Here is a 26811-nt window from a genome sequence, read left to right on the forward strand (position 1 = left end):
CACCTCACAACAATGCATCACCACCATATCTTCGATTTTGTATGAAGCTTCAAGTGTCCATTTATCTAAGTATAGATATCTTAATCTTTTGCAGATAAAAGTGGAAATTATCCACCCCTGAAATCCAGGTAATTTTTTTGCAACTTTGATGTTCTTATAAACTGGAACCATGTTTTTTGTTGCATTACTTACACTTTCAATAAATTATTAACATCTGACAGCCGCTTATTGTTTTCCCTTTTGCAGCACAGGTTTTCCCGTCAACTTTGCTACCGGTTCAATGTTGACTTGCTTAATTACTCTGACATTACACCATATATGGATGATTACTTGGAGCTTTTCTGCTACTTTAAGTACTTGTTTTGCCTTTCATTTAAGCAGGATTGTCAGGTGGAGTCATAGCTGGAATATCTTTAGGAGTAGTGATGGGAGCACTACTAGTGTTTGTTTGCATATATTGTGGGTTCTGCAGAAAGAAGAAAATGCTGGACAAGTTATTGAGTTCAAAAAGATATGAAGATCGACATCTTCAAGCTGGTAGGGGTATTTCTCCCCTATTTCTTTTCTGTGTTCCTTTTATTCCAGTATACTAAACATTTTATGTTTGGAAAGGGTGCTTCATGAATATATCTGGTTAGAAATTCTCCTTTCACTTGTTTTACGCTTTGGCTGAAGATTGAATCCAATCTGACTAACTGGGAAACTTTATGTACTGAATGGTCACAATGTGCTCTAGAATTCGTAACACCCATGGTTACAAGTACATTTACATTTACCCCTGGCACATTCGGTGTTCAATACAAGGGAAAACAAAAGGTTACTTTTCAAATCTGTCAAAAAATTGTGATGATTTGATTTGGTGCAAACCCTGATTTTTTAAGGAGTACCCTTAAGTTTCATAAACATTGCAAGTCACTATTGTTGCTTGTGCCCTTTGTTTTCAAAGTGTGCTACATTTTACTCTGTATTTGTAGGGCCATGAAAATATTTGGTTGATAGGAAATTCTTACGGCATTTTCCTGAACTAAAGTTATCTTATCCAATGTTCTTTTATGTGCGGAAGCATATTCATATTGAGTTTCTACAGTTCCTCAGCTTCTCATGTTGCAAAAAATGAATTACTCAAGAACCTGACACTGATGTGTTTTCCCCATGCTTGTGTTTTTAGCTCCGGGAAGTACTTCAGAGAAATCAGACTCCATTGGGGCTCCTGGTAGTACTTCTTCCCGTGGCTTAGCCATCAGTGTGGACAAATCTGTGGAGTTCTCCTATGAAGAGCTTGCAAAGGCAACTAATGACTTCAGTATTGGTCATAAGATTGGTCAAGGTGGCTTTGGAGCTGTCTACTTTGCTGAGTTGCGAGGCGAGGTTTGTAGCTATTAATCTAATCATGGTGATAAACAGAGAAGAGGGAAAAAAAAACTGATATCACATTCCAAACTGCATTCTATTTCCGTGACTCAAATAAGTAGCTTTGTTTCTTGATTGGCTTATTACCCATGATTAAGATAATATGCTCGTAAAAAGTGATATGTTGTTCTTATTTCTGTATTGTATTCCATGTATGCAAGTGGAATGGATATTTAAAACAGGATGCATTTGTGACCAACTCTGGTTAGGGAAGCTGGAATATCAATTTGCATACAAACAATTATAGTGATGTTTCAACCTGGCCTGCTTAGGAAATCTGGTTTGGAGTCGCTTTGGAGGAGGATGAGTAATTTGTTTAGGGTGCTATGTTTGAATGAATTTGTGATAGTCCATCATCTACAACCATTTTTTTAAGACATCAGAGAAAAAGCCGGATCGGTGCCTGCCATTTGATACATATTCACGTCAATCTCTCATTGTCTTCAGCGATCAATCTCATAACCTGCTTTACTAAAATATTTTCCCGTCTACTATGGATTTTGCACTCTGGTTGGTGCTATACAAGTAGTTTTAGTGAATGATGTTTGTGTACTAATTGGTGCTAAGCGCTTTTTAATTGGTGTTGTGGTTATATTGACGCTAAATATGTGTATCGTTCCTAATCCCTCATGGCAAAACTCCATGCAGAAAGCTGCAATCAAGAAGATGGATATGATGGCTACAAGGGAATTCCTTGCTGAACTGAAGGTTTTAACACATGTTCATCACCTGAACCTGGTAATGCTCAAATTTCCCTTGGATGATGTGTTTTGCATATGCTATGTCTCCGTAATTTTGGCAGTCATATCTGGGGAATTCGATCTGGCTAGTTGTTCATGTTTTCATGAAATGCGTTATCTCTGAGCATGGCATAAAAGCAATGTGCTTCTTTCAGCTTGTATGATCGGAAATAATGTACTTAAAAGTACAATAAACTGGTATGCTGAACTGAAAAAATGACCTTTAATGCTCTATAATTTGACATTACAGCATGGAAATTTCAATAGCTTCGGCCACTATGATGGAACCATATGGCATTGCAGTAGGTCATTAGTGTAATGGAAGTTTTCATTTTCTTCTAGGTATTGTTGTGAGATTATCTAGCGACTACTTATTCTCTTTCACTGAATAATCTTCTAAAGAAATGCATCATTTTCAGGAATACACCTACGTGATTCTGTTTACTATTTTAGGCATGGTAACTTATATTGGCATCTAATGCAGGTGCGCTTGATTGGCTATTGTGTGGAGGGCTCTCTTTTTCTAGTATATGAATACATCGAGAATGGCAATTTAAGCCAACATTTACATGGGACAGGTGATAAGATCTCCATGGCAAGACCTCATCCAGTGGCAGTGCTTTGAAACAATGCTACTGATTGTTACGTTTGTCTTTTTCAGGATGGGATCCCATCCCTTGGTCTACCAGGGTGCAAATTGCTCTTGATTCAGCTAGAGGGCTTGAATATATTCATGAGCATACTGTGCCTGTCTATATTCATCGGGACATCAAAACAGCAAATATACTGATAGACAAAAACTTCCGTGCGAAGGTGATGCTCATTCTTGTTTGCAGTGCTGTTGTCGTTTGGCAACCATGTGAAAGGGAATTCATCGTCATTGTATTAAATGCTTCTTCTGCAGGTTGCAGATTTTGGTTTAACAAAGCTGACTGAAGTTGGGGGTTCGTCACTGCCCACACGTCTTGTGGGTACATTTGGATACATGCCACCAGAGTAAGATTAACTTGTTTCTTGAAAACTTGGTGCAATGCAAGTCTCCATTTTCTAATTCCTTCAAGTTTTGGAAGGAGTAGGTTTTCGACATTTATTTGATTTGTTCAATATGGTTACCATCCTTCGATGCAGATATGCTCAATATGGTGATGTTTCTCCTAAAATAGATGTATATGCATTTGGGGTTGTCCTCTATGAACTAATTTCAGCCAAAGAAGCCATAGTCAAGGCAGGTGGTTCTATGCTTGAATCGAAGGGCCTCGTTGCTTTGGTAAGTTGAGGAGAAGTACCAAGCTATACTCTCTAATTTGTTTTCATGAGCTAATTACCGTTGTCTCTAATGCTTCGTAGTTTGAGGAAGTTCTTAATCAGCCTGATCCAAGAGAAGACCTTAGCAAGCTGGTTGACCCTAGGCTTGGAGATAGCTACCCCATCGATTCAGTTCGCAAGGTGATTTTTTTTTTTCCATTTCCTGATACCCATATTCAGTTGTCGTTGCAGTAAGGTTAGTTCTTACGAAGCTTCGGTGTCCTATTTGGTTGCAGCTGGCTCAGCTTGCGAAAGCGTGCACACACGAGAATCCACTACTACGGCCTAGCATGCGGTCTGCTGTCGTTGCGCTCATGACTCTTTCGTCCTCAACGGAAGACTGGGATGTTGGTTCCTTTTATGAAAACCAAGCTCTAGTCAGTCTAATGTCAGGGAGGTAGTGGCTGTCAAGAGAAAGTCCATTGGATTGGCTGTAATACTCAGATCAAACTGTTGAAAATTTTCAAAGATGCATAAATTAGTTGTAAATGTGAAAAGTTTTGTATGTAGTATATGTTTTGCTTCCAATAAGAAATTTCCATAAAGATGATCCCAAAAAAAAAAAAATTTCCATAACGTTTTGCTTTCAAACAAGCTACACCTATTATTACCATTTCAGGAAAAAAAAAAAATTCAAGAAGAAACTATTAGTATTATTAACCCACACTCATTGATTTAAAAACAAAGTGTAATGATTAGCGCGGTGTTGAACGTGACGGTGAATTGTTCGTGCGGGGATGCGTCGGTGTCGAAGGCGTACGGGTTGTTCATCACTTACCCGCTTTGGGTTGGGGATAGCTTGGAGTCAATTGCGGCCGCTGTGAACTCTAGTACGGATTTTCTGCAGAGCTACAACCCGGGTGTGGATTTTAGCGCGGGGAGTGGTATGGTTTACATTCCTGGCAAAGGTGAGCATTTACTTATTGTTTCTTGAATAACTAGACGTCCCAGCTAGCTTCGCACACGTCGATTCATTAATTCCTAGGACTAATCCCACTGTCCATTAAAAATTTAGAAGTGACTCGATTAAAGCCATAACAAAGTCCATGTCCCGTAAGAATTGGTGTCGCCTAAAATGCTTCGAACCTAACACCTACGACAAAGGAAAGCAAACCTTTCGGTTCCTCTCCTTGGATCATTTGCTTCTATTGGTAGGGGTACTAATGGAAAAAAAAATGATGGATTGGATATGGAAAGGCTCAGATTGGGATATCTAATTCTAGGTGTGCGTAGTATAGTAATGTTAGCTTGCGTTATTAAGGAACAATAATACCTTATGTCACACCCCATCCCGGAAAACACCACTCTAAATTATTTTCTAAATGGGATGGACCCACACCTTAGCCCTGCTCAAACAGTAAATAAAAACACCAGCCAAGTGTCCAACTCATAAAAAAAAAAACTTAACTTGCATATATACGGAAATAACTGTCATACAAGACGTGCCACATGTACTTACAACATATACAAGCTCCAAAAATGGGCACATAATCAAAAGAGTCAAAAAGCTAGACTATTATATACACAACTCCTATCTAGACTCTGCAGTGGACCCGCGTGCCGTCACACCTCTGAAAAGAAAACACTGTAGGGGTGTGAACTATCAACTTGCTCAGTGAATGTACTTATCCAAACAATTTTAAAACAAGAATATTCAGCCTCACAATAACATTCCATTACTTAATACTCATGACGCCACTAAGGCAATTTCCATATTTACGCCACTAAGGCAATACTCTTTACGCCACTAAGGCAAGAGTCGTCACGCCACTAAGGCAATATTTATCCACGCCACTAAGGCAATATTCAATAACGCCACTAAGGCCATATTATAACGCCACTAAGGCTTCGACCATATTCTCGCTTAGGAGCTCAAGCCAAATATTAACCATTTCAATACGAAAAATAACTCTACACTGTGTCTCATCTTCCGCTATTAAAAATAAGAACACCCACCTTGAGGTCTAGCCAAAAGTACTAACACGAGCTCACTCCCTACGTGGAGTAACGTTGCTCGTTGCCGCTTCCGAACCTGACATACAGCACATAAATCCACACATGTGAATATGGAGTTGAAACCATAAGGAAAACACAATCAATTACTCAAATGGAACACTCCTTTCCTCAGTCACAATTGGGAAACTCCCAATAAGGTATACTGCAGTTCCCAACTCCAAATATTAAGAAAATTTAACCTATTATAAGTTACAGATACAAATATTCAACAGTTAGCATCATATTCCAACTCTTATAAGCTATTTTAGCACTTGAGCATTTATTTTTAGCATTCCGGTTCAAAGCCTAGCATATTACAAGGAAAATTCAGCAGTTACACAGCTCATATCCAACAACAACGACCAGTTTCTTGCAATAAAAATCAGTTCAGACTAACCTCAAGATCAGGTTTTGACATGTCTAGAAACATAAGTAAAGGTAATTGCATTACTAGTTCCCATTAGAGATGCTAACAAATTATGTGCAGGATAAATTAACAACCCTTTCACATAGGATAATTTTTCCAAAGTAGCCATTGACATCCACTAGCAGCAACAGCAAACCACGACAATAACACTGTCCAATTCGTTTCTGTCTCTTTTCCCCTAATTCTCCTCGTTAACCAAATTAATCAAAATTCATCCTTTCATAACCCCAAAATCAAATCATTCATAGTCAATAAAAAGTGAGACTAAGAAAACTTGCAATCACATCTGCCAATTCGAGCAGAGAAAGAAAACTAAGGCCATCCACAGTGGCATAATCAAAAATGGATAACCAAAAGTTGACACATCAGTTTTTGATTATCCATTTAAGAGGTTGCTAAGCTTAACAATGTTGAGGTCCACAATGGTCACTTCTAGTCCATAACTAAAATAAGGGATACACTACAATTTCACTCTCTCTCCCCTTGTGTTTTCCACCATTGATCACTTCCCTCCATTACACTTTTTTTTGGCAAAAATATATCGATTTTCTCCTTTAATTTGGGAAAAAAATTGGTGACTTCTTTCCCTAATATTATGAATTTGGAAAAAAAATCATGTACTCAAAAAAAAAAAAAGTGTTCTTGAATTTGTAAAAAAATGTAAGGTTATTTATGCACTCAACCACAGGAAGAAGAACGAAAAAAGAATAAAATAAAAACGGAAAAAAAAAAAGTGAAATACCTTAATGCGGCGACAAATGTTTTCCACCATTGATCACTTTCCTTCATTACGTTTTTTTTTTAGCAAAAATATATCGATTTTCTCCCTTAATTTTGGAGAAAAAATTGGTGACTTCCTTCCCTCATATTATGAATTTGGAAAAAAAATCATGTACTCAAAAAAAAAAAAAAAACAGATGTGTTCTTGAATTTGTAAATGAATGCAAGGTTCTTCATATACTCAACCACAAGGAGAGGAACGAAAAAGAATAAAATAAAAACGGAAAAAAAAAGTGAAATACCTTAATCGGCGACAATGAGTTGAATTGTAAATGATTGAAAGATATGAGCTTCACTTTTGGAGGGAAAGAAAAAGAAAGAGTTTGTGGCTGAAGAAAATGAGATACAGAGCAGGTGAAGAAAATACCATTTGAAACACGTGTGTATATAAATTTTAGAACCAGTTAACTTATGTGGTGTGAGATTCACAAATTTTGATTATTGAAAAAGGTTGCTAGTTTTGGTTATCCAAAGCCCAAAATTTGATTATTTCTAAGAATGTTGTTAAGTTTGATTATACCATTGTGAGCCATATTTTACCCCAATATTGTTAACTTTAAAAATAATTTGCTTTTGATTATGCCACTGTGGATGGCCTAAGAATAGCCCAAGTTAGGGATACCTAGAACCCAATTGATTCTCAAAATCTCAAAATAACTCAATTCAATTACAAAATATGTTAAATAATCAATATGCAAAAGAAGCTAAAAGTTACCTATTGAGACTAGAACTTCTGTTACCGCTAATTCGCTCTTCCTCTCTTCCCCGTTCTCTTTCTCTCCCCGCCTCTTTCTTTTTTTTTCTCTCTCGAACGTTTTTTTTTTTTTTCCATTAGATATGTATCACACACATGCAGAACAATAGCTTTCCACGTGTACATGCCTTTTTTTTTACAACTTGAACCCAATAGTACTAGGAAATCACATTAAAGGCCCTCATAAAACAATAACTAGATAAAACTCACCTTTAATAAGACCACTTATTTTCTTTTCTTTTTTTAGAAAAAAGAGTGGGTCTCACACCTTACCTGTTGGGATTTCGGCCAAACCAAAAAACAGAAAACTTGCAAAGATAATCAAGAAAGCAAGACACAGAGAAGTTTTTCTGGTTCCTCAAATTGATTATATATGAAGTACATCCACGGCTCACACAAATTTTCACTTTGTATTAGACAAAAAAAAAAAAAGTTACATCGGCTGCTGCGTATAGTAGGTATTTATAACTCAGAATTCACATCACCAATTACGTAATACTCTCCACGGACCACCGCAAGTGTACAAACCCCTAACACTTAGCAAAGCTCAACCCAAACCGAATCAGGCTTCACAAACCCAACAACAGGATGCAAAAGTAAATGTATGAATCTCACATAATTGTGTGATGTTTATAGGCCTTCGAGTGTCACTTGACCTGGGTTTCAATGGGATGTCCATGAACTCAGGTGGCATAAACTTCTCCTTAGGACGTCTTAAAAAATGATTAGACAAAAAAATCTACATACTTGCTAGGTGAGTTTAAATTCCTTTGCTCTTTCTTTGGTCTTTGCCTCTCCCTAATTTCTTCCGATCGTTATAACAATGCTTTCTTTTCTTCTTGAGATATATAACCTCGTCCCAAGGTTCACTTGCGGCTGCGTAGCAAGCAATCATCCTTGGCGCTTCCTATTCCCAAGCCCGGCTTTGCCTTTAGGCAAGCAAGGCATGGAGTATATTTTTTGTTTTTGATCACCTTTTTTATATGAAAATAACAATTTTCGTTGGAAAGGACTCAATTCAAGAAACTAGGCCTAAAATAGGGAAAAAATTTCAAAGCAATAATACTTGGATCAAACCTGTTATTTTCATGACTTTCCTCTTTCTTATTCTCAAGCAAGGCCCCAAGAAAGCTCCGTTCATCCATTTTTGTAACCGTTATTTATGCAAAAAGAAGATTTTCAATTAAATAATGTTAAAATTCTTCTTAAAATCAACAATGTCACTAGAAAAATTGATTAGTTTTACTATCAATAGAGAATTCGTTAGCGAAACTTGACTATAAAGATTTACTAGTAATTTTTCATCACTGAACTAAAAATAAATAATTTCTAGTAAATAATTATTTTAATAAGGCCTTAACTACTTCTTCGACTAACGCGAATCCTTCATTCTCCTTCAATAAATACTAGTATCTTTTTCTTGAGCACTCAATAATTAATTAGTCAGCCACAACCCCTCTCTCTAGTTGGATCGAGTCAAAGTCAAAGAGACCACCAATTAATTGTTAACGGTACGGCAGCAATGGCGGCAATTCTCAGTTCTGGCCTTCCTCCGATCTCATTTTCTATTTAAGGCCCGTTCCTAAAATCTTCTTAAAAAATAAGTAGCTTATTTCACATTTTCAAACTCAAAAATAAAGTAAATAAATAATATTTTTTCAATTTTTTTTTGCATAATATAAAAGATCTCATCGAGATCTTCCAAAAAAAGATCCATATTGCATATTTTTAGATTTCAATAAGCTCATAATATTTGAATTTGAAATTGTCTTCTTAAAAGATAATGGTTTTTTTTTGGTTCTGGATCAGTAAATCAACCAACCTATTAAATGAAACAAAGGTCCAATCTTCTTCTTGTTTTTTTTTTTTTCCACTACTTACCCAAAAAAAGGATGAAGATCATACAATCCAAATATGATTCCTACCGTATGATCCTAACATGTTTCGATTCAAACTAGCGTTAGCGTTTTCCCTCTTAATCATCTCACTCTGTTTAGCCAAAGTCGAATCCAAAGTGTTCCAGGGGCTGTGATTTAGCTCTAGGCTAGTGCAACGGCTGACCCAAGGCGAACCTTACTTTCATTCCCGAAGTAGTATCAACCAATTTAATGCTTTACTTTTTAGATTTATCTCTTTGAGATCTTCGAGACAAACAAATAAGTCAAAAAAAAATTAGATAAAAGAAACCAAACCAAAGCAGAAAAAAAATTGAATAAAGACAAAATTGTATCCTTTTGGATCATTAGGCCAACCACCCTTTAAGCCCTTGTTCGATTGTGGGTTTGGAAAAAAAATTCAAACCCAAATCCACTCATTACCTATATTTTTAATTATTATTATTATTTCTCTCTCTATTTATTACCCATATATCTAATCATTAATATCATTTATCTCTTTATCTCTCTCCACTCAGTAACCTTATTCCTAACTTGAATAATTAGGTTTATTTATATTCTTATGTTTAAAATCAAAAATTTTATCCGCTTCTTTGAGAAATTAAAAAAAAACAAAAAAGCACCTTGAATCGGAATTGAGAATCGTTGCACCTCACAATTAACTTCTTCAAACAATTAATGGAGAATATGTGTGTTTCCTGCCATAAGGAAAGCAGTACCCTTCTATGACTCTCGTCTCTTCCTATCCTTCAAAAGATTAGATCAATAAATATTTTTTATCTTTAAAATTCTCCCCCGTCTTGAAAATATGATCATCAAATTACAGGAAGACGTGTAATTTTTGAATTAAGAGATAAACTACCTTCATAAGTAATTTTTAAAATTTTTTGACACCAACTTAAAAAATTAATTGAGATATTTTTATTTGGTGTCAAAAAAAATTAAAAAATTTCTCACAGAAATACTTTATTTTTTTGAATTCAAATATTCACGTATTTTCATGGTGAACCATCTTCGCCTCTTCGGGGATCGGGGAGATTATTTAATCTTTACTCTGATTAGGTGAAGGCTATATATACACATGTGTATGTTTCAGCCACCACTAGCAAATAGTAAATTATCATTCTTCTAGAAAGGATGTTTATTACGGTACCGTAGGTTCCCCGCCAATTAGAAAACTCAACTCCCTTTCAGATTTGTTACTATACTAGTATTTAGGTACCGTTCCGTTTTCTTTTTAAACATTTTTTTTCAAAAAAAAAATAATTTCAAACTCAAATATAATAAAAATAAAAAATAATTTTTTAATTTATTTTGCACTGTTTAAAAAATTTCAATGAGATCTATCAAACAAGATACATATTAATAAAAAAATTATTTACGTAAATACATAATTTTTGAGCTTGAAATTACTTTCATTTTCTAAAACTTCTGTTTTCTAGAAACCGGAACGGCCTATTAATTTGGTCCACAAGCACTTCCCGTCATAGACGTTCGCTTGGACAATTCAAAGGAAAAAGAGTTGAAAAAGATGGTACATTTTGAGGTGTACTACATGTTTCACGAGAAGTTTTTCAGTGCCTGATGGGCACGGACTACATGGTGCCGAACATGATCTCGACCGTCCAAATGTGTTTTAAATGGTTCGAATTTATTTGGATAATTTTTTAGTGTAAAATTACTAAAACACCTCCTCGAGTTCAAACAAATTTGGACCGTTTAAAACACGTTTGGACGGTCGAGATGCTTGCTTAACACCACGTGGCCTGTACGCACCAGTCAGTGAAAAATTTCTCTTTTCGAAGGAAGCAAAACATTTCCCCAACACTTCGCTATCACAACAGTTATTGGTCCACTAATCCAATCTATTTCTCATCAGCGAACAACCAATTTCTCATCATCTTCTCCCAATCGAGTGCTAAAACAACGATCCAAAATAATACCAACAAATCCATATGATCCCTGGAGTTTTGATCCTAATTAACATGTTTCGATCCAAGCTGGGTTTATCCTTTTCCCTTTCGATCATCTCCCTCTGTTTAACAACAGTCGAGCCCACCTGCTCCAAGGGCTGTGACTTGGCCTTAGGCTCGTACTACGTTTGGACCGACGCGTACACCAGATTGGTTGCCGAAGTATCAGGCAATTCCGTCAACGAACTCATCAGCTACAACCCAGGGACCACCGAGCGCTTCATCCTGTCGGGCTCTAGAATCGTCGTCCCCTTCGCGTGCGATTGCATCGACGGCGAGTTCTTGGCCCACGTGTTTACTTACACGGCCCGGTCCGGCGACACGTACGATAAAATCGCCAAGACGTACTACGCGAACCTGACTACGGCCGCGACGCTGGAGCGGTCCAACAGCTACCCGGCTAATTCCTCGATTCCGGTTAACGCGACGGTGAACGTGACGGTGAATTGTTCGTGCGGGAACGCGTCGGTGTCGGAGGCTTACAGGTTGTTCGTCACGTACCCGCTTCGGGCCGAGGATAGCTTGGAGTCGATTGCGAATGCCACGAACTTGAGTACGGATTTGCTGCAGAGGTACAACCCGGGCGCGAATTTCAATGCTGGGAGTGGTCTAGTGTACATACCCGGCAAAGGTACGATTTTATTTTGTTTTGCTTTCCATAATTCAGTGTTGGGACTAGTATGTGCGCCTTGACTAATAATTTCTAGGGACGGATCAAAGCCCGGGCCAATAAGAGTCGACAGTAGTAAGGAGTTTTAGAAACCGAGACCTAGGAGTGAACCCAAGTGTTATGTCTTGATCACTAATCCAATCCATTGGGGTCAGAGAGTTATAGTTGTTGTTTGTGCAATTGTTCAATGTTATGGATCTGTGTCACATAATTCGCGTGTGATTGAGAATGAGAGCGCAAGAACGAGCTTTAAAGTGTATGCGACTAAGATATGGTTGAGAACATGTTTGTTGATCATTTGCTTGCATTGGTAGAAGGATGGAGTATTGAACGGACACTTTTCTATAGATTTTAGAGCATTTGGATCAAGGGTTTATTAGGGATTATGTGTTACCTGGACAACAGATCCCACAAATTGGGATATCCAATCCTAGATCTGTGTGTAGTATGCAATCTTATTAGCACCTTAATAGGAGGAACATGTGTACCATTTTATGGTCTCTCTCTGACAAAATCAGTAAATCGAAATAGAAGTGAGAGAGAGAGAGAGAGAGAGAGAGAGAGAGAGAGAGTCTTGTTCTATTATTTCCTCAACTGTTTTTCCTGTCTTTACAGAAAAGAGAAACGCCTATTTATCTCTCGTGATGAAACAGCTCCTATTGGACCACAAGTACACTGCTCGGATTGATGAGCCGGCAATCCAAACTTATATCTCAACTAACTCACAGAGAATGCACAAATGAAATACAATCAAACTGAATTTCAAATGAATTTGAACAAACTACCAAACTAACTTCTAACTGTTGTGCACTGCTGTGCTTTCCTTTATACTCCCCTGCAAACTCATGGGGGGTGAGGTGGGTCTTCAAGAAGAGAAAACGAGATACACCCAACCCTTTGGTAAAAATATAAGCAACTTCAGCAGTAGAACCAATAAAACAAAGAACCAATTTTTTAGCCAAAACCTGCTCTCTGATGAAGTGATAATCAATTTCTATATGCTTAGTTAAAAGCATGGAATACTGGGTTGGATGCTAAGGCCATAGCAGAGCGATTGTCACACCAAAGAATATGGGGTGGAGAAATGGGAATGTGCAGCTCAGATAAAAGCTGCTGTATCCATACCAGATCAGTTGCTGTTTGAGCCATTGCCCTATACTTAGCCTCCGCTGAAGATCGAGCAACGGTGGGCTGCTTTTTGGCACACCAAGAGATAGGTGTTGATCCCAGAAAAACAACAAAACCAGAGGTGGAACGTCGGTCCACTAGATCTCCAGTCCAGTCAGCCTCTGCAAATGCAGTTAAGGAAGAGATCCCGAAGTAATATGCAGACCATGATTGAGAGTTCCTTTCACATATTGAAGAAGACGTTTAACAGCAGCAAAATGACTGACTTTAGGCTGATGCATATGTTGGCATACAGTATTAACGAAGAATGGACTCTCAGGTCTAATGAGAGTAAGGTATTGTAATGAGCCCACCAAGGTAACATCATCAAACAAAGGATCAGAAGGATCATAAGGACCTTTGGAAGATGTTGGTGATGCACTCGATTTGCATTCCTGCATAATAGCCTTAGTCAAAATTTCCTGAGCATATTTGGCTTGAGATAAAAACAACCCATTCGGCGTAGAATTGACCTCAATCCCAAGAAAGTAATGTAAAGATCCTAGATCTTTCATGACAAATCGGGAGCTAAGCAAGTGAACTAGATGAGTGAGATATGAAGAATCACTGCCTGTGAGTATGATATCATCCACATAGACCGATATCAAAGTAAGAGAGGACCCCTTGTGAAGAAGAAACAAGGATGTATCTGCCTTGCTTGAAATCCAAGCTCCAAAAGGTAAGAAGAAAACACAGAGAACCATGCCCTTGGTGCCTGTCTACGACCATATAAAGCTTTATTGAGTTTGCAAACAAAATGTGGATGAGTGGGATCTTTATATCCCAAGGGCTGCTTCACATAAACATCTTCGTGAATAACTCCATGCAAGAAAGCATTTGAGACATCTAACTGCTTTAAAGGCCATTTATAGTGCACTGCTAGGCTCAAAATAATTCTAACAATAGGTTGTTTCACCACTGGGCTAAAGGTTTCCAAAAAAATCCAATCCCTCTGCTTGTTGAACGAATATCGTAAACTCTGGTAGATTTCTGGCCAATTCGAAAACTATAACTTCCCTATCACATTGTAATTGTGGGTAGGAGTGATAAACGAATGGAACTAGGCGAGCAATTAGTTGTAAAGCTTGGTGTGAAAATTTAATGAGCTTCAAAACTTGCTCAAGATTAGCTTATTTATGAGTTATACTGATCTCGTATGAGCTTTAGTCAAGCCGATTTCCAGTAACTTGAATTTCCTATACATCATGATTTGAACGAGCCGAGTAGTTGGTTGTTAGAACTTGTTTTGAAAACTTAGTGAGTTTTAAAAAATATCTAAGCTTGGTTTGTTTATGCAACAAATCAATCTTAAATGAGCTTTTATTGAACAAATGTGACCTCAAACTCCAACAGCTTAGTTCGTTTAGTCGCGCTGATTGTGGGACACAACGCCGCCATGTTATCTTATGGTAATTACTTTATACTTACCTCAGCCCCAAAAATTAGTATTATTAACTGCTTGCTACACTGAATAATCACTCTGCCTCGGCTCCAACAATAATTCTAAGTACTCAAAAAATATACTCCGAAATTACAATGAAAAGATAAATCAACAGTACAAATTAACTTTGAAGTGAATCTGTACCATTAATTTAACTTTTCAGGATAATTTTGATGTATATTTTCTATGTACCATTGTTCCAGCTCCAATTCCATATTTGGAACGAGTAAAGTCAAAGAAAATTGCGATTAAAAAATAAAAAATACAGTCAAAAGAGAACGACCAACTGCTGTTGTATAGTGAGACTCCAATGGCGACAATTTTCAGTTGTTCTTTCCGATCCCACAGTAAACACACACCCACTAATAACACATCCCTTCACTGTACAAAAATTCAACAACGTTCCGCAACCAAACAAGCAGCCATTAGTCCAACCATACTCTCACACACTCTTTCTCTCTCTCTCCACCCAACCAACCACTCACTATCTTCTCCCAACATCAAATAAAATAAACCCGGATGATTCCTAGGATTTGATTTGATCCCAGCATGTCTCGATCCAAACCAATGCTACCTTTTTCCCTCCTAAGCATCTTCCTAATGACGGTCGAACCCAAGTGTCTTAAGACCTGCGACTTGGCTCTGGGCTCGTACAACATATGGCCTGACGCCAACCTCACGTTCATCGCTGAGGTATCCACCAATTCAATCGACGAAATCCTCAGCTACAACAAAGACAACATCCCCAACAAGGACTTCATCGGCGGCAGAATCAACGTCCCCTTCACCTGCGACTGCATCGGTGACGTGTTTTTAGGCCTCGTGTTCCCTTAGGCGGTCCGGTTCGGCAACACGTACGATAGGATCGCTGAGACGTACTACACGAACCTGACCATGGCCACGTGGCTGGTGCGGTTTAATGGCTACGAACCGTCTCGGATTCCGGACAATGCGGTGCTGAACTTGACTGTGAATTGCTCGTGCGGGGACGCGGCGGTGTCGGAGGAGTATGGGTTGTTTGTGACGTACCCCCTTGGGGACGGGGATAGCTTGGATTCGATTGTGGCTGCGGCTGCTGCGAGGGTTAACGAGGATATATTGCTGAGGTACAACCCAGGCGCGAATTTTAGCGCGGGGAGTGGTCTGTTGCACATTCCAGGCAGAGGTAAGGTTTTGTTGTTTTTTTTCTTCCTTGGATAAGTCTGGATGTCTTGGCCAGCCTATGTGTACCTGCACGAAATCCTATGTACTGAGAAACCTTTATACCCATGTATTCTGGGTCGTTAGATTGTGTGAGAACTTTTTATTTCTGTGCGATCTGACGGTCGAAAATTTCTTAGTACAAAGATACAGAGCATCAGTGTTATGTGTACCTCGACAAATTTATGTGGAGCAATTAAAGCCAGGCCACATAAGAGATGATGGCAGCTAGTTGGTTTTGAGTTTTTGAATCGCAGATCGAAAGGGAGTAAATCATTTGTCTTTAGGTCTTGACCAACAGGCCAATCCCTTGGTGTTGAGGAGTATTATTGTTGTTTGTGCACTTGGATCAGCAATTTATAAGGGATTAATATTAGCTGACCAACAAATCCCTCATGGGGAATCGGGGTTATCTAATCCTAGGTGTGTTGTTAAGGTGTGTTATTAAGGAACACTAATAATTTACCGGACGAAAACATGCTACAGAATCGTTTTAGAATAGTGAATTTAAACGAAGGAATTAAGGTATATGTTTCCTTCACTATTAGTCTGGCCAATGTGACGTGACCTTAGCATTTAGCATAAATCCCATCACAAGCAATTTTACTGACAATTATTTTGGAGATGTAGTTGATCATCATCCCATTTAGCAATTTTACTGACAATTTTAATGTAGTTTCACTGTATTCGTGATATTATGGTCTATAAGCCATTTGGCAGCAAATGAAATTGGCTTGTGTATAGTGGAATGGTTCTTTTAATGAGGTCCATTTTGTTCCGTAGGGAATTCTACGTCAGATGTTCCAAGATTATTATGACTAGGAAGATATCCGACGAACGGAGAAGGAGCATCTTAGTACCTATCTATAAGAATAAAAGGGATATTCAAAGCTGCAACAACTGTAGAGGTATTAAATTGATGAGCCATATGATGAAGTTGTGGGAAAGAGTTATTGAACATCGCTTGAAGATGGTGACTACGGTGTCAGAGAAATAGTTTGGGTTCATGCCTGGAAGATCAACCATGGAAGCTAGATACCTATTAAGGAGATTGGTAGAAAAACATAGAGCAAAGAAGAAGGATCTCCATATGATTTTCATAGACTTAGAAAAGGCTTATGATAGGGTGCCTAGAGACATCATATGGTTGGTTCTGGAGAGAAAGGGAGTGACCAAATGGTATATCGAGGTGATTAAAGACATGTATGAAGGTGCCGTCACTACCATTAGATCACCAGTAGGGGAAACGAATGAATTTCCAATCACTGTAGGATTGCATTAAGGGTCAGCCTTGAGCCCGTACTTCTTTGCCATAATTATGAATGAATTGACTAGATAATTTCAGGAGGATATCCCATGGTATATGATGTTTGTAGATATCATTGTCCTCGTAGATGGAACCGTTAGAGGTGTGTTAATACGAAACTAGAAATTTGGAGGGAAGCATGAGAGTCAAAGGGTTTTGGGATAAGTAGGAGTAAAACTGAGTATATGGCGTGCAAGTTTAGTGGTACCAGCAGTGCGCATGAAGAAAGAGTGATGATCTAAGACTAGGAGATACCAAAGAGTGATCATTTTAGATATTTAGGTTCAATTATTAGTAGAGATGGAGAGATTGCCGATGATGTGACCCATATGATCCAAGTGGGGTGGCTTAAGTGGAGGAGTGCTACTGGTGTACTATGTGACAAGAGGGTACCCACAAAATTGAAGGAAAAATTCTATGGAACTGCTATAAGACCAGCGATGCTTTACGGGACAGAATATTGGCCTATTAAGAAACAACATGTGAACAAGATGAGGGTAGCGGAAATGAAAATGTTGAGGTGGATGTGTGGACTAGACGAGATAGGATTAGAAATGAAACGGTTTGTGAGATAATAGGTGTAACACCTATAGAAGAGAAGTTGAGGGAAAATAGAATAAGGTAGTTTGGGCATGTCTATTTTAAACTAGGAGATGCAGTAATTAAAGAGAATGGATATGATAGCTTTAGGTAGCAATGCTACGGGGGGGTAGACCTAAATTGACATTAGATGCTGTTGTGTGCAAAGATATGAGCTATGAAGCACCGACACCTCTAGAGGTCGAGGTATCGCAGTGTCAGACACGGGGACGCGGGGACACGTACGGGACACGCCACGTGTGGCGTGTCCCATACTTTAATTTGAATTTTTCAGGGGGACACGGCAGGGACACGGCTGGAGACACTGCGGGGACACAGCAGGGGCCAAACTGTAATTTTTTAAAAAAATTTGGGGCCAAATTGTAATTTTTGAAAAATTGGGGGTCAAACTGTAATTTAAAAAAAAAATTGGGGCCAAATTATAATATTTTTAAAATTTTTGGGTGCCAAACTATATTTATTTATTTATTTATATATATATTTATATACACGTGGCGTGTCCCTCGCCGTGTCCGTGTCCCCATTTTTTTAGAATTCCCGTGTCCCGGTGTCAGTTTCAGTGTCCGTGTTGGTGTCCATGTCCGTGTCGGTGCATCATAGGATATGAGTATAATAGGTTTGTGTGAGCAAGTAGCCCTTGACAGAGCTCAATGGAGGACAAAAATTTATGAAGCTGACCCCAAGTGATTGGAACGTAAGACTCGATTTGGTTTAGATGTTCCAAGATACCTAAAAATTGCCTCAAAACTGCGAAGTAGTAATGACATTATAACTACTGCAATGCTATTGCTTTGATTCTTATCATTTTGGTGATTTATATCAGTTTGTGCAGCATGGTAAACCAAAGTTGATATGATATGTAGACCATTGTGTGATTCAATCATCTGTTTACTTGAGATGCACCATACAACAATGCATCATCACCATATCTTCGATTTTGTATGAAGCTTCAAGTGTCCAGTTATTTAAGTATAGATCTCTCAATTTTTTGCAGATAAAAGTGGAAAATATCCGCCCCTGAAATCCAGGTAATTTTTTGCAACTTTGATGTTCTCATAAACTGGATCAATGTTTTTTGTTGCATTACTTACGCTTTCAATAAATTGTTAACATCTGACAGCCACTTATTGTTTTGCCTTTTGCAGCACAGGTTTTCTGGCTAACTTTGCTACCGGTTCAATGTTGACTAGCTTAATTACTGCGACACTACACCATATATGGATGATTACTTGGAGCTTTTTCTGCTACCTAAAGTACTTATTTTGCCTTTCATTTAAGCAGGATTGTCAGGTGGAGTCATAGTTGGAATATCTATAGGAGTAGTGATGGGAGCACTACTAGTGTCTGTTTGCATATATTGTGGGTTCTACGGAAAGAAGAAAGTGCCGGACAAGTTAATAAGTTCAAAAAGATATGAAGATCAACATCTTCAAGGTGGGGCTATTTCTCCCCTATTTCTTTTCTGTGTTCCTTTTATTCCATCATACTAAACATTTATGTTTGAAAGGGTGCTTTATGGATATATCTGGGTAGAAATTTCCCTTTCACTTGCTTTATGTTTTTGCTGACGATTAAATCCAATCTAACTAACTGGGAAACTTTATGTACTAAATGGTCACAATGTGCTCTGGAATTCGTTACGCCCATGGTTACAAGTACATTTACATTTACCCTTGGCACATTCGGTGTTCAATTCATGGGAAAACAGAAGGTTACTTTCCAAATCTGTCAAAAAATTGTGATGATTTGATTTGGTGCAAACCCTGATTTTTTAAGGAGGACCCTTAAGTTCATAATCATTGCAAGTCACTATTGTTGCTTGTGCCCTTTGTTTTCAAAGTGTGCTACATTTTACTCTGTATTTGTAGGGCCATGAAAACATTTGGTTGATAGGAAATTTTTACGACATTTTCCTGAACTAAAGTTATTTTATCTTATGTTCTTTCATGTGCTGAACAGCTGAAGAATATTCATATTGAGTTTCTACAGTTCCTCAGCTTCTTGTGTTGCAAAAAATGAATTAGTCAAGAACCTGACAATGATGTGTTTTCCCCATGCTTGTGTTTTTAGCTTCGGGAAGTACTTTGGAGAAATCAGATTCCATTGACGCTCATGGTAGTACCATCCGTGTAGACAAATCTGTGGAGTTCTCCTATGAAGAGCTTGCAAAGGCAACTAATGACTTCAATATTGGTCATAAGATTGGACAAGGTGGCTTTGGAGCTGTGTACTATGCTGAGTTGCGAGGCGAGGTTTGTAGCTATTAATTTAATCATGGTGATTAACAAAGAAGAGGAAAAAAAAACTGATATCACATTCAAAACTACATTCTATTCCCGTATCTCAAATAAGTAGCTTTGTTTCTTGATTGGCTTATTACCCATGATTAAGATAACATGCTCGTAAAAAGTGATCTGTTCTTATTTTTGCATTGTATTCCGTGTATGCAAGTGGAATGGATATTTAAAAGAGGATGCATTTGTGACCAACTCTGGTTTGGGAAGCTGGAATATCAATTTTGCATACAAACAATTATAGTGACGTTTCAACCTGACCTGCTGAGGAAAGCTGGTTTGGAGTCACTTTGGAGGAGGATGAGCAACTTGTTTTGTATGCTATGTTTGAATGAATTTCTGATAGTTCATGATCTACAATCGCTTTTTTAGGACATCAGAGAAAAAGCCAGATCGGTCCCTGCCATTTGATACATATTCACGTCAATCTCTCATTGTCTTCAGTGATCAATCTCATAACCTGCTTTACTAAAATATATTCCTGTCTACTATGGATTTTGCACTCTGGTCGGTGCTATACAAGTAGTTTTTGTGAATGTTGTTTGTATAGTGATTGGTGCTAAGCGCTTTTTAATTGGTGCTGTGTTTATATTGATGCTAAATATGTGCATCAACGTTCCTAATCCCTCATGGCGAAACTCCATGCAGAAAGCTGCAATCAAGAAGATGGATATGATGGCTACAAGGGAATTCCTTGCTGAACTAAAGGTTTTAACACATGTTCATCACCTGAACCTGGTAATACTCGAATTTCCCTTGGATGATGTGTTTTGCGTACGCTATGTCTCCATAATTTTGGCAGTCATATCTGGGGAATTCTATCTGGCTAGCTGTTCATGTTTTCATGAAATGCGTTATCTCTAAGCATGGCCTAAAAGCAATGTGCTTCTTTCAGCTTTTATGATGAGAAATAATGTACTTAAAAGTAGAATAAATTGGTATGCTGAACTGAAATAATGACCTTTAATGCTCTATAATTTGACATTACAACATGGAAATTTCAATAGCTTTGGCCACTATGGTGGAACCATATGGCATTGCAGTAGGTTATTAGTGTAATGGAAGTTTCAATTTTCTTCTAGGTATTGTTGTGAGATTATCTAGCGACTACTTATAGTCTTTCACTGAATAATCTTCTGAGGATATGCACCATTTTCAGGAATACACCTTTGTAATTCTGTTTACTATTTTAGGCATGGTAACTTATATTGGCATCTAATGCAGGTGCGCTTGATTGGCTATTGTGTGGAGGGCTCTCTTTTTCTAGTTTATGAATACATCGAGAATGGCAATTTAAGCCAACATTTACATGGGACAGGTGAAAAGATCTCCATGGCAAGACCTCATCCAGTGGTAGTGCTTTGAAACAATGCTACTGATTGTTATATTTGTCTTTTTTAGGATGGGATCCCCTCCCTTGGTCTACCAGGGTGCAAATTGCTCTTGATTCAGCCAGAGGGCTTGAATATATTCATGAGCATACTGTGCCTGTCTATATTCATCGGGATATCAAAACAGCAAATATACTGATAGACAAAAACTTCCATGCGAAGGTGATGCTCATTCCTGTTTGTAGTGCTGTTGTCGTTTGGCAACCATAAGAAAGGGAATTCATCTTCATTGTATTAAATGCTTCTTCTGTAGGTTGCAGATTTTGGTTTAACAAAGCTGACTGAAGTTGGGGGTTCGTCACAGCCCACACGTCTTGTGGGTACATTTGGATACATGCCACCAGAGTAAGATTAACTTGTTTCTTGAAAACTTGGTGCAATGCAAGTTTCCATTTTCTAATTCCTTAAAGTTTTGGAAGGAGTCGATTTTCGACATTTATTTGCTTTGTTCAATATGGTTACCATCCTTGGATGCAGATATGCTCAATATGGTGATGTTTCTCCTAAAATAGATGTATATGCATTTGGGGTTGTCCTCTATGAACTAATTTCAGCCAAAGAAGCCATAGTCAAGGCAGGTGGTTCTATGCTTGAATCGAAGGGCCTCGTTGGTTTGGTAAGTTGTGTCCTCATTTTCCTGCTTAACAATTAATCGCTCTTAACAACAGGCATGCTTAAGCTCTAATTAAACTTCTCTAAAAGAACCAAGCAATACGCTCTAATTTGTTTTCATGAGCTAATTACCATCGTTTGAAATGCTTTGTAGTTTGAGGACGTTCTTAATCAGCCTGATCCAAGAGAAGAGCTTTGCAAGCTGGTTGACCCTAGGCTTGGAGATAGCTACCCCGTTGATTCAGTTCGCAAGGTGATTTTTTTTCCCTTTCCCGAAAACCATATTCAGTTGTCGTTGCAGTGAGGTTAGTTCTTACAAAGCTTTGGTGTCCTATTTGGTTGCAGCTGGCTCAGCTTGCGAAAGCGTGCACACAAGAGGATCCGCTACTACGGCCTAGCATGCGGTCTGCTGTTGTGGCGCTCATGACTCTTTCGTCCTCGACGGATGACTGGGATGTTGGTTCCTTTTATGAAAACCAAGCTCTAGTCAGTCTAATGTCTGGGAGGTAATGGCTGCCAACAGCGAGTCCATTGGATTGGCTGTAATACTCAGATCAAAACTGTCGAAGATTTTCGGAGGTGCAAAAATCTGTTGTCAATTGTTGTACAAGAGGCCAATTATGGGATTGAGAGAGTAGGTCTTGATTTGTCATGTTAAAATTGTAAAATTAGCCTTGTAGTTTTGTTTCCTTGTTTTGATACTTGATGTTCTCATTTGGGCAATTTTATTTTTCTGAAAATAGATGTAGAGGAGTTGAGACTTGAAAGTCTGGATAAATCATAACCAAATTAGGGTATTTTTTGAATAAAAAGAAGAAAGACTATTATATAGAAGTTTTGTAAAGAAATATATCACAAGTAGTTTCATCAATGGCGATAAAATAGAAGAGAATAACTTGTTCACGAAGGAGTTGTGAATAAAAGCGCTTAATTTCGACCATCCAAAAATATTTTGAATGATTCGGATTAAAAATAATCAATTGACGGTAATAGATTATCCAAAGAACATGTTACAATTACCAAACCTCCCCCATAACTTCTAGGGTTAATTTTAGAAATAGTACCTCTAGTTTGCGTGCAATCTCAATTTCGTCCCTCTAGTATTAACTGTGTCATTTTTAACCCTATAGTTTATATTTTGTCTCAATTTGGTCCCTTTGATTGACGATATTATTAGAATTAACGGAATTCGGGGGCAAAAATGACACTTCCTTCCTAGAGGGACGGAATTGAGACAAAATGCAAACTGGAGGGACCATTTAAAAAATTGTACATTTTATTTTTTATGTTGAAAAAAAAAAGCAAACTTCAAAAAAGCTCCAATTTCCTGAATAGACGTGAAGAATTCAAACTCTTGGGAAGGAGGCGTGTAAAATTGAAACAGAGGATCCGTGTATTTGTAAAAACTGACCAAAAGAAGGACATAAACGGAAGAGAAAAAAAAACCACCCATGAAAAGAGCTCCAATTTCGGAATCTCGCTCCAGTGTGTATGTGCTTTTGTGGAGTTATGATTGTTGGGGTTTGGTTTGGAATTTTTCTTTTAGGTTTTGGAGTTTCTATTGGTTTTCATCTTTTGTGGAGTTTTGGGTTTGGGGGTTGATTTTTTGGGTGTTTTAGTTTAGAGTTTCTTAGGTTTTGACTTCTTTGGCTGGCACTTTGCCGGCCTTTTCGGTGGTCTTGGGTGGCTTCTTTCCGGTGTGTCTTTGTTCTGTTTAATCTTTGTAATCGTTTATGAAGATTAATAAAATCTTTTTGCTTAGCCTAAAAAAAGAGCTCCAATTTCCTCTTCTCTATAGGTTAGATATTGGGAAATTGATTTATACACCCTTTTAATTGATGCAAACGCTTAATTTTTGTCTTTTAGCGGATGAATTTATGAAACAGTTCCTGCATGCATACACTTTTTACAAATTTCAGGAATTGTTTTGTAAATTTAATCACTAAAAAATAAAAACAAAAAAAGTGTTTGCATCAATTAGGAAAGTTTAGAAATAAATTTCCTAGATATTATGGTGCGATTTGAATAAAAGTCTATGAACCCCTCAGTTGAACAGTATAACTGTTAAGAAATTTCCAGAACGTCTTGCATTCAAACAAGCTACTCCTATTATTACCAGTTCAGAAACAACAAGAAGAAGCTACTAGCATTATTAAACCACACTCATTTTCTTAGTGGAGACCTGGGTTCAAGCCCCATGAGGAGCGATAGGTTCGGATTTAGGGTTGTGAACAGCTTTCGAATTCTTTGTGAACTAACCTACTCATGCTAACCCTGCTAATGTATACAATATTAAAAAAGAAAGGAAAAAAACAAAAAAAAAAACAATCACCATCTTCTTCCCAATCAGACAAAACAACGTTCCAAAACACACACAACCACAATCTCCTCCTCATGACGTTCCAAAATACACACAACCACAATCTTCTTCTTCCTCATAACAAAACCACAATCTCCTCCTCAACCCCCAAAATCTCCAACCTGATTTTTAGGGGTTGATCCTAATTACTAACATGTTTCGATCCAAACTAGTGTTATCCTTTTCCCTCTTAATCATGATCTTAACAACGGTCGAATCCAAAGTGTCCCAAGACCTGCGACTTAGCATTAGGCTCGTACTACGTCTGGCCCAATGCGTCCATCTGGTTAATACACCTAATATCAGGCAATTCAATGGATGAAATCCTTAGCTACAACACAGATACTATCATCTATGAGAACATCATCGGAACTAGAATCGACTTCCCCTTCAGCTGCGACTGCATCCATGACAGAGTTCTTGGGCCACGTTTTCACTTATGTTCCAGAGTCTCGCAACACGTTTGATGAGGTTGCCAAATGGGACTACGCAAACCTGACTACGGCCGCGATGTTGATCCAGTACTTTCATTACTGCACTTCCACTTATGCGTGGTTCAATGTGACGGTGAATTGTTCCTGTGGAGACGCGTCGGTGTCAAAGGAGTACGGGTTGTTCATCACGTACCCGCTTCGGGTTGAGGATAGCTTGGAGTCGATTGCGGCCGCTGCGAACTTGAGTACGGATTTGCTGCAGAGCTACAACCCGGTTGTGGATTTTAGCGCGGGGAATCATTTTTCATCACCTTTTTTTATATGAAAAAAATAACAATTTTCGTTGGAAAAGGACTCAATTCAAGAAACTAGGCCTAAAATAGGGGAAAAAAATTCAAAGTAATAATAATTGGATCAAACCTTAGTCGTGTTATTTTCATGACGTTCCTCTTTCTTATTTTCAAGCACTTTCCCAAGAAGGCTCCGTTCATCAATTTAATAATGTTGAAATTCTATTTAAAATCACAATATCACTAGAAAAATTGATTAGTTTTACTATCAATAGAGAATTCGTTAGCAAAACTTGACTATAAAGATTTAGTAGTAATTTTTCATCACTAAACTAAAAATAAATAATTTCTAGTAAATAATTTTTTTTTAAAAATAAGGCCTTGCCTACTTCTTTGACTTATTCGAGTCCTTCCTTCTCCTTCAATAAATACTACGGTAGTATCTTTTTCTTGAGCCCTCAATAATTAATTAGTCGGCCCCAACCCCTCTCTGCAGTTGGATCGAGTCAAAGTCAAAGAGACCACCAATTAACTGTTAACAGTACAGCAGCAATGGCAGCAATTCTCAGTTCTGGCCTTCTTCCGATCTCATTTTCTATTCAGTAAACCAACCAACCTATTACGGAGTAAATAAAACAAAGATCTAATCTTTTTTTTTTCCCTACTTGCCCAAAAAAAAGGAAGAAGATCATACAATCCAAATATGATTCCTACCGTATGATCCTAACATGTTTCGATTCAAACTAGCGTTAGTGTTTTCCCTCTTAATCATCTCACTCTATTTAGCAAAAGTCGAATCCAAAGTGTTCCAAGGGCTGTGATTTAGCTCTAGGCTGGTGCAATGGCTGACCCAACGCGAACCTCACTTTCATTCCCGAAGTAGTATCAACCAATTTAATGCTTTATTTTTAGATTTATCTCTTCAAGATTTTCGAAACAAACTAATAAGTCAAAAAACTTATGAAAAAAACTAAACAAAAGCAGAAAAAAAAAATTGAATAAAGACAAAATTGTATCCTTTTGGATTATTAGGCCAACTACTTATCTTGTTCGGTTGTGAATTGGAAAATTTTTGGGTTTGATTTTTGGATAATAAGTGAGGAGAGAAAATAGGATAATAATTAGGAATGAAGGTAATGATTGGAGAAAGATAGAGAGATAAATGAGATTAATGATTGGACATATGGGTAATGAGTGAATTTGGATTTGAAATTTTTTTTCTAAATCCACAACTGAACAAGGGATTGGTGTGTGACCAAATTACTTTCATAGACAAGAAGTAATAGGCATGTGTTTTACCAAATAGGTCTGCCAAGGTCTAATTCCCCACTAGCCCCGGTGAGCTGGACCGAACCACTAGCCGGTGGGCAATTTATTTTTTTAACAGGTCAGACATGAGCTCTAACTTGAATAATTAGATCTATTTATACTCCTATCTTTAAAAAATCAAATTTTTAATCCACTTCTTTGAGAAATTAAAAAAAAAAAAAAAAAACACCTTGAATCAGAATTGAGAATCACTGCACTTCACAATTAACTTCTTCAAACAATTAATGGAGAAAATGTGTGTCTCCTGCCATAGGGGAAGCAGTACCCTTTTATGACTCTTGTCTCTTCCTGTCCTTCAAAAGATTAGATCAATAATTATTTTTTATCTTTAAAATTCTCTCCCGTCCTGAAAGTATGGTCATCAAATTACACAAAGATATGTAATTTTTGAATTAAGAGATAAACTACTTTCATATGTAATTTTTTAAAAAATTTGACA

At 37.8% G+C, this 26811-nt stretch overlaps 4 protein-coding genes, 1 long non-coding RNA gene and 1 pseudogene across 5 annotated transcripts in view; 4 read left to right on the plus strand and 2 right to left on the minus strand.

Moving 5' to 3' along the window:
- Positions 1–3967, plus strand: part of LOC131323026 (lysM domain receptor-like kinase 3) — a 29144-nt gene extending 25177 nt beyond the window's left edge. The window contains exons 2-12 of the mRNA XM_058354643.1: positions 95–128; positions 247–251; positions 382–543; positions 1169–1368; positions 2059–2148; positions 2635–2728; positions 2812–2963; positions 3055–3146; positions 3279–3417; positions 3498–3596; positions 3692–3967. Of these exons, the coding sequence (XP_058210626.1) occupies positions 95–128; positions 247–251; positions 382–543; positions 1169–1368; positions 2059–2148; positions 2635–2728; positions 2812–2963; positions 3055–3146; positions 3279–3417; positions 3498–3596; positions 3692–3856 (1232 nt within the window). The 3' untranslated portion in view covers positions 3857–3967. The remainder of the gene's footprint in view (positions 1–94; positions 129–246; positions 252–381; positions 544–1168; positions 1369–2058; positions 2149–2634; positions 2729–2811; positions 2964–3054; positions 3147–3278; positions 3418–3497; positions 3597–3691) is intronic.
- An 881-nt stretch (positions 3968–4848) lies between these two features.
- LOC131323029 (uncharacterized) lies at positions 4849–7481 on the minus strand. The gene is made up of 2 exons (XR_009199057.1): positions 7373–7481; positions 4849–5487 (listed from the first exon to the last, which is right to left on the minus strand). It is a non-coding gene; the product is annotated as an uncharacterized LOC131323029 (long non-coding RNA).
- Positions 7482–11291: 3810 nt separating this feature from the next.
- On the plus strand, positions 11292–12637 carry LOC131323620 (lysM domain receptor-like kinase 3). The gene is made up of 3 exons (XM_058355472.1): positions 11292–11957; positions 12105–12205; positions 12565–12637. Exons 1-3 carry the CDS (start codon positions 11292–11294, stop codon positions 12635–12637), a joined length of 840 nt encoding a protein of 279 aa, XP_058211455.1.
- A 34-nt stretch (positions 12638–12671) lies between these two features.
- On the minus strand, positions 12672–14514 carry LOC131323621 (uncharacterized mitochondrial protein AtMg00810-like). The gene is made up of 4 exons (XM_058355473.1): positions 14455–14514; positions 13283–13835; positions 13075–13238; positions 12672–12983 (listed from the first exon to the last, which is right to left on the minus strand). The coding sequence occupies exons 1-4, from the start codon at positions 14512–14514 to the stop codon at positions 12672–12674; spliced, it is 1089 nt and encodes a 362-aa protein (XP_058211456.1).
- A 510-nt stretch (positions 14515–15024) lies between these two features.
- On the plus strand, positions 15025–22727 carry LOC131323028 (lysM domain receptor-like kinase 3; annotated as a pseudogene).
- A 1600-nt stretch (positions 22728–24327) lies between these two features.
- LOC131323622 (chitin elicitor receptor kinase 1-like) lies at positions 24328–25078 on the plus strand. Its single transcript, XM_058355474.1, has one exon. The coding sequence runs from the start codon at positions 24638–24640 to the stop codon at positions 25076–25078; it is 441 nt and encodes a 146-aa protein (XP_058211457.1). The 5' UTR covers positions 24328–24637.
- The last annotated feature ends 1733 nt before the right edge of the window (positions 25079–26811 follow it).

The sequence above is a fragment of the Rhododendron vialii genome, chromosome 4a, assembly GCF_030253575.1.
Source record: "Rhododendron vialii isolate Sample 1 chromosome 4a, ASM3025357v1".
NCBI lineage: Eukaryota > Viridiplantae > Streptophyta > Magnoliopsida > Ericales > Ericaceae > Rhododendron > Rhododendron vialii.